Source organism: Pelecanus crispus, chromosome 4 (genome assembly GCF_030463565.1).
Source record: "Pelecanus crispus isolate bPelCri1 chromosome 4, bPelCri1.pri, whole genome shotgun sequence".
Lineage (NCBI taxonomy): Eukaryota > Metazoa > Chordata > Aves > Pelecaniformes > Pelecanidae > Pelecanus > Pelecanus crispus.
The window spans coordinates 7,247,638-7,259,751 of record NC_134646.1 but is presented as its reverse complement, the minus strand read 5'-3'; the positions used below and the strand labels follow the sequence as shown (position 1 = coordinate 7,259,751).

General features: G+C 41.5%; 1 protein-coding gene across 9 annotated transcripts in view; it reads right to left on the bottom strand.

The window, feature by feature from the left end:
* The window catches only part of BLTP1 (bridge-like lipid transfer protein family member 1), a 133,502-nt gene that overhangs the window by 105,311 nt on the left and 16,077 nt on the right, over positions 1 to 12,114 (bottom strand). For all 9 annotated transcript variants that reach the window (XM_075709416.1, XM_075709421.1, XM_075709417.1 and 6 more), the window contains exons 6-8: positions 7,937 to 8,123; positions 6,671 to 6,752; positions 5,842 to 6,035 (exon numbers count right to left, since the gene is read on the bottom strand). In XM_075709416.1, coding sequence (XP_075565531.1) covers positions 5,842 to 6,035; positions 6,671 to 6,752; positions 7,937 to 8,123 — 463 coding nt within the window. The remainder of the gene's footprint in view (positions 1 to 5,841; positions 6,036 to 6,670; positions 6,753 to 7,936; positions 8,124 to 12,114) is intronic.

Genomic DNA, 12,114 nt, shown 5'->3' with positions numbered 1-12,114 from the left:
CTGCTCTGCAATGCAAGAGTGGAAGCTCACAACATAACCAGCTGCAAAACTTAGGAGCCTGACAGTAACTTCCTGGGCCGACACAATCATTTGCCATTGCCCAACTCTACCCTCAGCGGGGCACGCTGTCAGGCAAAGGCCGCATCTCATTTCAGCAGCTCAGCATTTCGCCATGACCATCAGCCCGCCACAGCGCAAGATGGCCTCTCTATGATGGCAAACCGTACTTACTCCCTGCTGCTCCATCTGGTATATGTTTTGTTCTGTGAAATACAGAATACTACATCCCTTTCACATGAAGTGCATTCCCCTCTCTGACAGCACAGAGTACGTAGGTCTCGAACCACTATATACAGATCTATGTAAGCCTATAGAAATACACTGGAGAAGCTACATTACTGTTTTAATAAAAATTACTGTACAGTATGAATGCATAGGGCAAATTTAACAATTGCTTACTTCTGCCTTCCTAATAGCATTTACTTATACCAACTTAGAATAATTAATAATTTTGTTTTAATCTAAAACACTATCTTAAAAAGAATTACAAAGAGTTTTTGAGCTAAGCCTGCTTCAAGATGGACAATCTGACTTAACTCCATGGCTTAACAGAAACTATCACTTAGCTGTAGGAAAGAGAGAAATATCTACAGGAAAGCTTTAGGAGCTGACAGAATGGCCAAATCCTCCTGTCAAACACCCACTGCTGTGTCATCCTCATCACCTTTGCCATAATCCATTTTCTGGAGGAAAGCTATGAGGTCTTACACAGAATGGAAGTAGAGGGGGAGGAAAAAAAAAACCACACCACCAAAACCCCACGTGGTAGCTAAACGTCTTCCTCAGTTCTTTTCCTCCAGTTCTTCTAGTGTACATCTTTACTGTGGCTGCATATTCCATTCAACACTTGCACAAAAATTCTTACCTGTTCAGTTGGGGTTTTTCCCCACAAAGAGGAAAGTTCTCTTCTGTATCGTCATGTCTTGTCACTAGCTTTTTGATTCCCTTTTTAAGAAGAGTATGAAAATCTACAGCAGATGACTGCAGCAGCTTATAGTTTTACATTATCAAAGCATCACAGGCCATAGCAAACACAACACAGCAGCCAAGAAAAGCAGTACCTTTCCTTATGCCAGTCCTAGGATGGTCACAGGTTAGGTGAGAACCAAGAGGTGGTGAACCCAGTAGCAGAACCGATTTAGATTTAAGACCAACATATATTTTTCTTAATAAGGATGCATTCCATGATCAGTGTTCACTGCACAGCCATGCAAAAAAGACAACAGTACTGCTTCTTCTAGCTGTATTCTCAGCTTAAAGGGCACATGAAACTACCTCTGCAGAAAATGGGAGAGGAAGGTACCTAATGAGGCCGCCTAACCCACCCTCGGCAGCAATAGTTACACCTTGCTGGACTTCGCTGATGGAGGTGGTAGAACGCTAGAAACCCCACTGTAGGCCATTTGCAAAAACAAACTAGATAATAGCAATGAATGATAACAAGATTATCATTATCTTTAAAAAGTATTTCCTAATATTTATCCTAAACTTCCACTTTGAGCCTGCTGAGTTAGACACTGCTCTCCAAATTTGTTCTGCTTTGATCTGCTTCTCCTAGCACAATTTTTTTTTCCTTGGGTTTTGGAGGATTTATTTGCAAAAAGTGATGGAGGCATTGAGATGTCTGTTTGTAATATAATATGACAGTTTTCAAGGTGGGTTTTTGACGCTTGTATTGACTAGTCAGTCTGTTACAAATTTCATCAAGTCTCTTCGCTGTTTTTTTATACGTGCGTTGCCTGCAGGAATTCCTGAAAGTTAAGACACCCAGCTTAATTTTTAAGCCAAAGAAGCATAAGAGAGCAGGCTCTAAAGGGTCAAACATTCCCCGTTTCCAGTGAACTGGGTCATTTGTTGAATTCACCCAGTAAATTGGGGCACGTTTTCTGCACACACACCATCCTTCATCCATCAGGAGCTGCAGGGATTGTAACAGCATAAAAAGAAAATACTTAGCGGAAGCAGGAGAAAAAGCTAATAGTTTGAGTATCTTAATCCTATTTTGTTTTAATCTTGTTTGTTTTCAGTATTAGTTGGAGAAATTTCCTTTGTCGTCATGTTGGAAGAGCAAGATTCTGTACACACCCGCAGAAAGTTCTTTGAAAACATATAAAGGCATTTTATAGACGGCAGTATTTGGCTGATACAAAGCCAATTAAGGTACAGTCAAATGATGTACAATTTATTTCCAAACAGCATAATTAATTCACTGGATTTTGTTGCTTAGGAGGTATAAAATACGTATAATCATTTTACATGAACTCATATTCGCAATTGTCCAAGGAGAGCATACTTTTTTTTTTTGAGCAAATAACACCCGTGAAAGACTTTGAAGTTTAGCAGTTTTGTCCAAATTAATTATCTGTTGAATATATAAAATTGTAACCATTAAATAAGATAATGCAGAAAATTCTGGCTATGATGTTCATACCATATCAATCAGGGATGTTAATACAATATGCACATAAATGTCTTGCTGGTTAAAGTGTAATCATAGAATGCTTTGGGTTGGAAGGGACCTTTAGAGGTCATCTAGCCCAACCCCCTGCAGTGAGCAGGGACAGCTTTAACCAGATCAGGGTGCTCACAGCCCCGTCCAACCTGGCCCGGAATGTTGCCAGGGATGGGGCCTCCACTGCCTCTCTGGGCAACCTGTGCCAGTGCTTCACCACTCTCATTGTAAAAAACTTCTTTCTAATGTCTAGTCTACATCTATTCTTCTTTAGTTTAAATCCATTATTCCTTGTCCTGTCACAACAGGCCTTGTTAAAAAGATTCTCCCCATCTTTCCTGTAGGCCACCTTTAAGTATTGGAAGGTCGCAATAAGGTCTCCTCGCAGCCTTCTCTTCTCTAGGCTGAACAATCCTAACTCTTTCAGCCTGGCCTCATAGGAGAGGTGCTCCAGCCCTCGGATCATTTTGGTGTCCCTCTTCTGGACCCGCTCCAGCAGGTCCATGTCCTTCTTGTGCTGAGGGCCCCAGAGCTGGACGCAGGGCTCCAGGTGAGGTCTCACCAGAGCAGAGCAGAGGGGCAGAATCCCCTCACTCGACCTGCTGGCCACGCTTCTTTTGATGTGGCCCAGGATACAGTGGGCTTTCTGGGATGCAAGCGCACATTGCTGTCTCATGTCCAGCTTTTCATCTACCAGTACCCCCAAGCCCTTCTCCGCAGGGCTGCTCTCAATCTCTTCATCCCCCAACCTGTACTGATATCAGGGGTTGCCCCGTCCCAGGTGCAGGACCTTGCACTTGGCCTTGTTGAACCTCATGAGGTTCACAGAGGCCCACCTCTCCAGCTTGTCCAGGTCCCTCTGGATGACATCTTGTCCTCCTGGTGTGTCAACGGCACCACTCAGCTTGGTGTCATCTGCAAACTTGCTGAGGGTGCACTCGATCCCACTATGTCATTGATGAAGATGTTAAATAGCACCGGTCCCAGTACGGACCCCTGAGGGACCCCACTTGTCACCGGTCTCCATGTGGACATCGAGCCATTGACCACAACCCTCTGGATGCGACCATCCAGCCAATTCCTTATCCATCGAACAGTCCACCCGTCAAACCCATATCTCTCCAATTTAGAGAGAATGATGTTGTGGGGGACTGTGTCAAACACTTAACAGAAATCCAAGTAGATGACATCCATTGCTTTTCCCTTGTCCACTGATGCAGTTACTCCTTCATAGAAAGCCACTAGGTTGGTCAGGCAGGACTTGCCCTTGGTGAAGCCGTGCTGGCTGTCTCGAATCACCTCCCTGTCCTCCATGTGCTTGAGCATAGCTTCTAGGAGGATCTGTTCCATGATCTTCCCAGGCACAGAGGTGAGGCTGACAGGTCGATAGTTCCCAGGGTCCTCCTTTCTTCCCTTTTTAAAAATGGGCACAACATTCCCCTTTTTCCAGTCAGCAGGGACTTCACCTGACTGCCATGACTTTTCAAATATCGTGGAGAGTGGCTTGGCAACTACATCAGCCAATTCCCTCAGGACTCTGGGATGCATCTCATCAGGTCCCATAGACTTGTGTACATTGAAGTTCTCTAGGTGGTCTCGAACCTGATCTTCCCTTACAGTGGGAGGGGCTTTACCCCCCTGGTCCCCATCTTTTGGTCCATCAGTTCAGGAGGGGTGAGGAGAGAAGTTGCCGGTGAAGACCGAGCCAAAGAAGTTGTTGAGTACCTCAGCCTTCTCCTCGTCTGTTGATACAAGTTCGCCTTTCTTGTTCATCAAGGGGGGTACGCTTTCTTTAACCTTCCTTTTCTGGTTGATATACCTGTAGAAGCCCTTCTTGTTATTCTTTACATCCCTTGCCAAATTCAGCTCCATCCTCACCTTGGCCTTCCTGACCTCCTCCCTACACAACCGGGCCGTTTCCCTGTATTCCCCCCAGGACACCTGTCCCTGCTTCCACTGCCTGTGCAGTTCCCTCTTACTCTTTAGTCTGACCAGCAGGTCTCGACTCAGCCATACTGGTCTCTTCCCATCCTTGCCTGATTTTTTACACTTGGGGACTGATAGCTCTTGTGCTCTATGGAAGGTGTCCTTAAAGATCTGCCAACTCTGTTCTGTTCCCCTGTCCCTAAGGACCGTCTCCCAGGGGGTCCTTCTGACTAACACCTTGAAGAGCTGGAAGTTTGCTTTCCTAAAATTTAGGGTCCTGACTGTACTCCTCACTTTTCCCATGTCCCTCAGGAGTGTGAACTCCACCAATGCGTGATCACTGCAGCCCAAGCTGCCTCCAGTCTTGACATCACTGAAGAGCTCAGTTGCATTGGTGACCATCAGATCCAGTATTGCGTCCCCTCGGGTAGGTGTGTCTATTACCTGGCTTAGGAAGTTGTCGTCTATGCATTCCAGGAATCTCCTGGATTGCCTACAGCTCGCTGTGTTGCTTTTCCAGCAAGTGTCGGGGTGGTTGAAGTCCCCCAGCAGGACAACAGTCTGCAAGCGCGAAGCCTCCCGGAGCTGGAGGAAGAAGGCTTCGTCAGCAGGCTCCCCTTGATCAGGCGGCCTGTAGTAGACACCAACCACCAGGTTCCCCTTGTTGCCTCTGTCTCCGACTCTTACCCATAAGCTTTCGACCCGCTCGTGGCTATTCTTCAGGGACAGCTCTTCACACTGTATTGATTTCTTTACGTAGAGGGCAACGCCTCCGCCTCTCCTTCCTCGCCTGTCCCTTCTGAAGAGCCTGTAGCCATCAATAGCCACAATAAAAGAAGAATCCTAGTATCCACTCACTTCATGCGAGCACCCTTTCTTTTGACTTATTACCATTCAGTTTGTTAAAGCTGCATAACCCTGCTTATGCGGAATACACAGAGGTAAAAGGATCATCAATCTGTCTTCAAAGCTAACATGTTTTCTATTACAGCAAGTATTGCGCAGCTTTTGCCCATCTTTTAAAAATATTTTCCAAACCATATGCGAATCAGTTTTACAGAAGTCAACACCTTAAACTTCGTGTTTATCCTAGAAATTTAGTGCTGTCAAAGCCTGCGTACAGCTGTTGCACCCGAGTGAAAGAAAATGAAAGCTGAATGCTGAATATTAATCATAGAGCAGAACATACCAAAAAAAAATATCTACAATGAGATAGAAAATCAGTACTTTTCTCCATAAATAAAACAGTTTCAAAGATCCAACATTTAAAACCTTCAGAGTGGTAAAAATGCCAACTGTCCAAACAGACTGAGAAAGTCACAGAAACACAACTAACATTCTTTTCTTCATTTTCTTAAAATAAATAATAAAATAATATGGAAGCAAAAATACCCAAAACTTACTCATCATTTTGAAGGCCAACATATCTTGGACTTGGAACCAGCATGACTCTAACATTTTCCAGTTTTCCTTTCACAATGTGCATAAACTGATCAAGGTGGCTCGAAGGTGGTTTTGTGGTATATGTCAAAAAAGCATCATCAAAGTTAATACAAAGTGTTTGTGGCTGATAATGATTCCCAAACGCCAAGCGACCCTAAATTGGAAAGAAAACCCAATTGCTCATTACACACTGCTCTTTTATATATATGTATATCTAATTTACGTATAAGGATGCAGTTTAACCAGACATACGCAAATAAAGACCGTGGACAAAAATCCTAACCGTATTCTGTATATATCTAAAAATACTACCTTGTACATTAAAGTCTCAATAGTCTATCTCCTATCAGCTCAATAACAGTTTTCCTGGTTTTTCTGGGAGGCAACATCAGCTTTTAAGGAACGTGTCCAAATATCCCTATTAAAAGATGCAGGGAAGAAAAGGAAAAATAAGGAGAAAAAGAAACCCTCAATCACCTCCCAAAAACCGAACACACCACACATTGTACAACACCCATTACCTAGCTTAATTACTTGGTGATATTCTTGAAATTGTTACAAGTCTAAGACACAAGTATTTCCCACAACAGAGAACATAACCATGTTTCCATCAGCACCAGCAGGATTTGTGACTGTGTCAGAGGAGTGCTGGTGGTGTCATTTTAAAACTTTTTTAAAGCATAAAGGAGAACAAAAACTCAAAAAGAATGTATAAGAAAAATGAATGGGAAGCCTGATTTTTAAGCATATACTGCTAAATATTTTCATTATCAGGGTCTTTTCACTTACCGTGCTCACATTGACTTTAATGACTGGAATAAGCGATCTCCATGAAGAAGAAGGGTCTTGAGATTCTGTTTTTACTTTAACACTATGGGAAAAAATGGGTTTTATTATTTTGTCTTTCCTGCAGAACTAACCAACCTTTTCTTCTAGGGGTCTTCAGTGCACAGCTCTCAGGGAACAGTCCTTCCCACAGGGGTGCCTCTTGTAAGGGACCTGCTAGCAGACTACTGCAGACTCCTCCAGAGCCTGGAAGAACAGCAGGAAGCATACGCAGCTACGCCTTGGGTGTTGGTATACTGAGCTGACACAGGTAGAAAACAAGCATGCCATGTTTAACACAGAGCAATAGTTAAATAAATCTTCCTCAGGGGAACTTGGTCTGTTCTAAATATTCCTACTTGGGTGTGGGATTTTTCATTTCCCAAGACACGTCATCCCCAAAGGCAGAAGCCCTTCCTGTGTCTGTCAATAAGGGCGTAAGATGAAAACATGAAGAGAGTGTCTCGGAGGCACAGCCCTTACCCAAACTCAGGACTGCCACAACATCCTGCAGCTGCCCACTACGTAGTTTAGTAACGCGTACTGGCCTGGCCAGCAGCAGGGGAAGGACTCAAGTTTCTTTAGATTTTCCCTGCTCCTGCCAGTAAATCAGTCTGGTGTGATTCTGCCCAAAGAACGGCTTATTATTGAAAATCTGACTACAATACACTACACAGAAGCCATGTAGAAGAACTCCTTATAGACCTACACCATGTTTTCCGGGGTACCCCAAAAAGAGGAATAAAATAAGAAGGTTTGTGTAGCTATACACAAACACACCCCCTAAAAAGACAACATGTGAAATCAGCCCAAGTTTAAAGGTCAAAAACCAGTAAGGCCTCCCAACACCATACAGATCCTCACATTTGGCTATTCAATGTCTCGAGCAGCTATCGCTTCTGCTGAGCAATCCCATTACTATTCTGCAAGCATAATCCTCTTCAACACATGCTCCCTTTCCACATCATACTTTAAACAGATTTTTCAACCTGTCTCTGATCATTAAACAAGGAGTGTTTGGTTTGTTTGGTTGTGTTTTTTAATTATTATGGTGGGAAGTCCAAGGAAAGGAAAAAGATTTAGACTGTCAGGCCTGTCAGTGCAATTTCTCTCTCAGCTCTGCTTCAACCATTTGGCCTCCAGAGCATATGTTAACAAAACATTACCCAATTAGTTCAGCACTTTGCAGAACAAAGAATCAACAAAATCGCAAAATGAATAATAATTTACCTTTCAAGATTGGTATGTGTTCTCTGCCTCCCATTTACTTGTGCTTTTTCATCATCTTTCTTTGCTGGAATTATTGTGGGATCCAAGCCAAACAGTTCTTGAAGTTGTCCATAAAGCTCAGAACGGTTGTACACATGAAATTCAAAGTCATTCACCATAATATATAGTCGTGTTTCTGCCTTGGGATCTAAACAAATAGTAGGAAAAGAGTTTCTAATTCTATTCCAACATTCCCTTGCAATATTTACAGTTTTTTCAAATACACACATTTTGCAAAAACAATCCACACGGTAGTGAACAGCTGCTGAAGTATATATTAAAAAGCAGTAAAAAAACCCACAGAATAATTACACCATTCCAAGCAAATCAGTAAAACTTGGCAAATAAGACAGTTGCATACAAAATATAAAACCTGAAAGGCATTTCACCCTTAGGTCACAATCCAAAAATACATCTAGGCAAGAGCTGCACAATATGGTAAATGAGGTTTATTCAGTCTCATATATAAAAACAAACAAACAGAAATCCCTCTTGATGCACAGCACACAAGCCTCAGTGCCAGCCTCTGCTTTTTAGCACAGATACCAGTACTTGAGACCAATTCAGTCACAAAAACCAAACGGTTTTCTAGCCAAGCTCTGTGGTACAGCAGGGAAAAAGCTTTCTTTTGCAGAGAAACAGAAAATATTAATATGCAGAGCTAACAAGAAGCATACTCATTTTGCACAATCAGTCAACATTTTCACAAATTTAAACTGTAATATCAGCGTGACTCTCCAATACTTAAAAACTAGTTTAACGCCTGCTGATCGCATACAGAGCTGTTTGTGACATACTTTGACATACTTTTGCCTTAGAAAGTATGACCTAATTATGTAGTTAATGTGAGGAAAAAGCTCACGCAATTTCCCCCTAATTACCCAGTTGAAAGAGTGCCCATTACACGTTCACTCAAGAGACCTGAGCTGCTCTAAAGCCTGATCTGGTCTTTCCGAGTCAAACAGACTTTAGGAAGCTGAAGCATCAACAGTTATTACTGCAGTCCCCAATCGGTAACTCAGGGGGTACAAACTGAAGGCACCATTTCCCAGAGACACTAGAAATTAAAAAGTCAGAGCAAACACCACTGCTGCTGTGGTCACGGTCAAGAGAAAAAATGCAGCTGCCCAAGAGCCAAAGTTTAGAGACACCTGCTTTATTAAATGCTCCCTCTTTGCTAACAAACTCATCTGTCCCCCAATGTGACGCATCTATACAACACTGTCCCAACAACAGCAACCCACCTTTTACCCCTCACACCTAAGTTACCAGAAATTTCCATATCATGGTAAAAAAAGTAAATGTATAAGTCTCCAGAAAGCACTGACATCACAGTTTTCTTGAACAGGAGATAGAGAGAAAAGTTAATGAGCCAGTTTCAGTTCCTTCCGGTTTTCATAAAAGCACTATCAAATCCATTCGTTGGTCATGTTAACTTGTATCAATAAGATATGGGCAAAGGATGACATGGACAAAGATTGGGATACACAATTGTTCACCTGGGAGATCTCAGTATCATCAAAAACACAAATGTAATTTTTCAACTTGTGGAGGCAAGCATTAGACTTCATTAACTAAATGAAATCATACGTAGCAATTCATTTGTTTAAAGGGGATTTAAAGAGACAACTATGTCTTTTTCTTAATAACAACCCCAAGATTTGACCTCCACACACCAATTTGGTTGCCTAAGACACTTTTGGAATAGAAAAAAAAAGGGGTGGGGGGCGGCAAAGAAAAAGAGACAAGCACATGTGAATGTCATACAGTTCAATGATTCAAAGAAGCACGTACATAGGTCATGCAAAAGTAACTACCAGATTGATAACAAAATACTGAAGTTTTATCAACATTTGTTGGAATCAAGGTGACTAATGCAGCCAAGGTTTTGACATTCGCCTCCTACAGAGTTTAATCAAGATCTATTATTTACTTATTATTTATTCAAATCTTTGTATCACAGCTACCCAAACAATTCAACATAAATATACACACTAAATAAAACCTAACAGGAACATAAAACAAGTCACTCCCAACAATAAAAAGTAGAATTGGTTCTCAAAACAGTATTACCCCTTCAAAAAGTACCTCACAAACTACACTCTATGGTTTTACAATATGAAAATTGATAATCTGCTGTGGCACCTAAGCCAAGACATCTGGGTGTGCCCTATTCACAACATAATCCTTCAACTTTTGTTCCTAAACCATTTTCATTTCTCAAGTATGCACAAAACCTACTCTCAAGGCCCAGTATGACTCAGCTTAACACTCAAGGCAGGAAGACAACCCACATACTTGACTTTTTCTGTGAAGCTCTTTCAACATTGGTACGACATGCCTCATACAAACACAGTGCCATGATGACAAACAGATTGCACTTGCTAGGTCAAACTGAGGAGCTTTTAGAAAAAACACAGCAGGAAATGCAACTTTACTACAGGTTATCAATAATCATTATCCAAACTTTTTGTAGTTGAAACCTTCTCTTATGCAAGAAACTGTGATTCAGTCTTTATGAGAAGCATCCTTAAATTACAGTGCAATCCAAGTCTTACAGCAACATTTACTTAAGATTCCAGAGGGTACGTAGATAATGCATCAATTTTGGTAGGTTACTTTTCATCTTCTCAGAAGAAAGGTAACAAAATAATTCTCTTAGCTTTAGAACAAACAGGGGAAAAAAGTAGAATGCAAAGCATTTTAGTTTTTCCTTTTTCTGACACAAAGTCATGCTTCCTAGTATCCATTACTGTAATCTACCTTTTGATCATAAACACATATAGACTACCAGAATTTCAACAGGAAGAGTATACCATAAAGCATTTTGCAAAGTACATACACCAGAGTTTAGGAAACCATTCTCTGAGTTTGGCCTCATTTTCCTGATAACCTTCACTCTTCTCTGACAAACCTCAGATTGTGCTCCTCGCTCAGTTTTTATTTCTTTGTGTGTCCTCATAAGACTTGCAAAATCAGTGGATCTCAGTGGGTCAGCAGGGACTGGCAGGCACTGCCACATTCTTCAGCTCATCAGGAAGATGGCTGAGAAGCCATGTGATTAGAAAGCAGTTATCAGGGAAAAATACTCCCAGTAACACATGAAAATATGCCATGGGCATTTGGAACAATACTGCATTTTTCTTACTAACAGGAGTAACAACCTGGAAGCTGAAGTTATAACAAGATTGAATATGTAATTCTTAGCATTAAAACCAATTTTGCTTTGGCATAACTTAGTGAACATGTCAAGTACTCATCACTTAATCTTTTTAAAAGGTCACTTCACTTCCAGGGAAAACTTTACAACCTGTATGACTGGGCTGGATGAACATTGAAGCCCTTTCTCATTCTAAAACCTCTGAATAGACAAATTAATTTCTAGTTGTTCTCCTCCCCCAAGCTCAGTGCGGAACATATGAATCTGCACTACCTTCAGCACATTCCTTCAGGAGACGGAGACACGTACAAGCTTCATACACATGTGAACAGCCAAAGATAGGTTTTCGGAAATTTAAGATGCCCCCATGCTGAAGTTCAGCTCCTTGCGTACAATTGTAATGGCGCTTAACATCGATAATCTTACCACTGAAAACTGGATTATCGAGTACAGCCCTTTACCAAAGAGGTGATATCAAGGACACCTGAAATGACCCAAAAGGCAGTTCCCTTATTAAGGCCTCCAAGTATTTCAGGATCCTCCACTAGCCTCCCCTTTGTGCACAAAAAAACCCTCCTTTAATACTCTAATAATCTCTCAGAAAAAAAACAGAACGAGGTCACATTATTTCTACACTAACAGGACCTTAAGTTTACCACCACCATGAAAAACCAAATCCCATTCCTGTCACATTTCACATTATTGTAAGGAGCACCCTGCACTTCAGTTATATAACTTAAAACAAGACGACCACAACACTCAGAAACTAATCATTATTCCTTATATCTAAGTCTTCATATGATGTATTTTTTCCAAGCAAAAACTATTAAAATATTTAAGGCTTGTGTTTTTATAAGAATCTGATAGGATTTTTAAATTGCTAATAGCCCTGATTCAGCCCATGTGTTTTTCTATAGGAAAACCTCAGCTCTATTTTGTTTTTTTGTTTTATCAAGGATCTGGAACAAAGGCATGCATC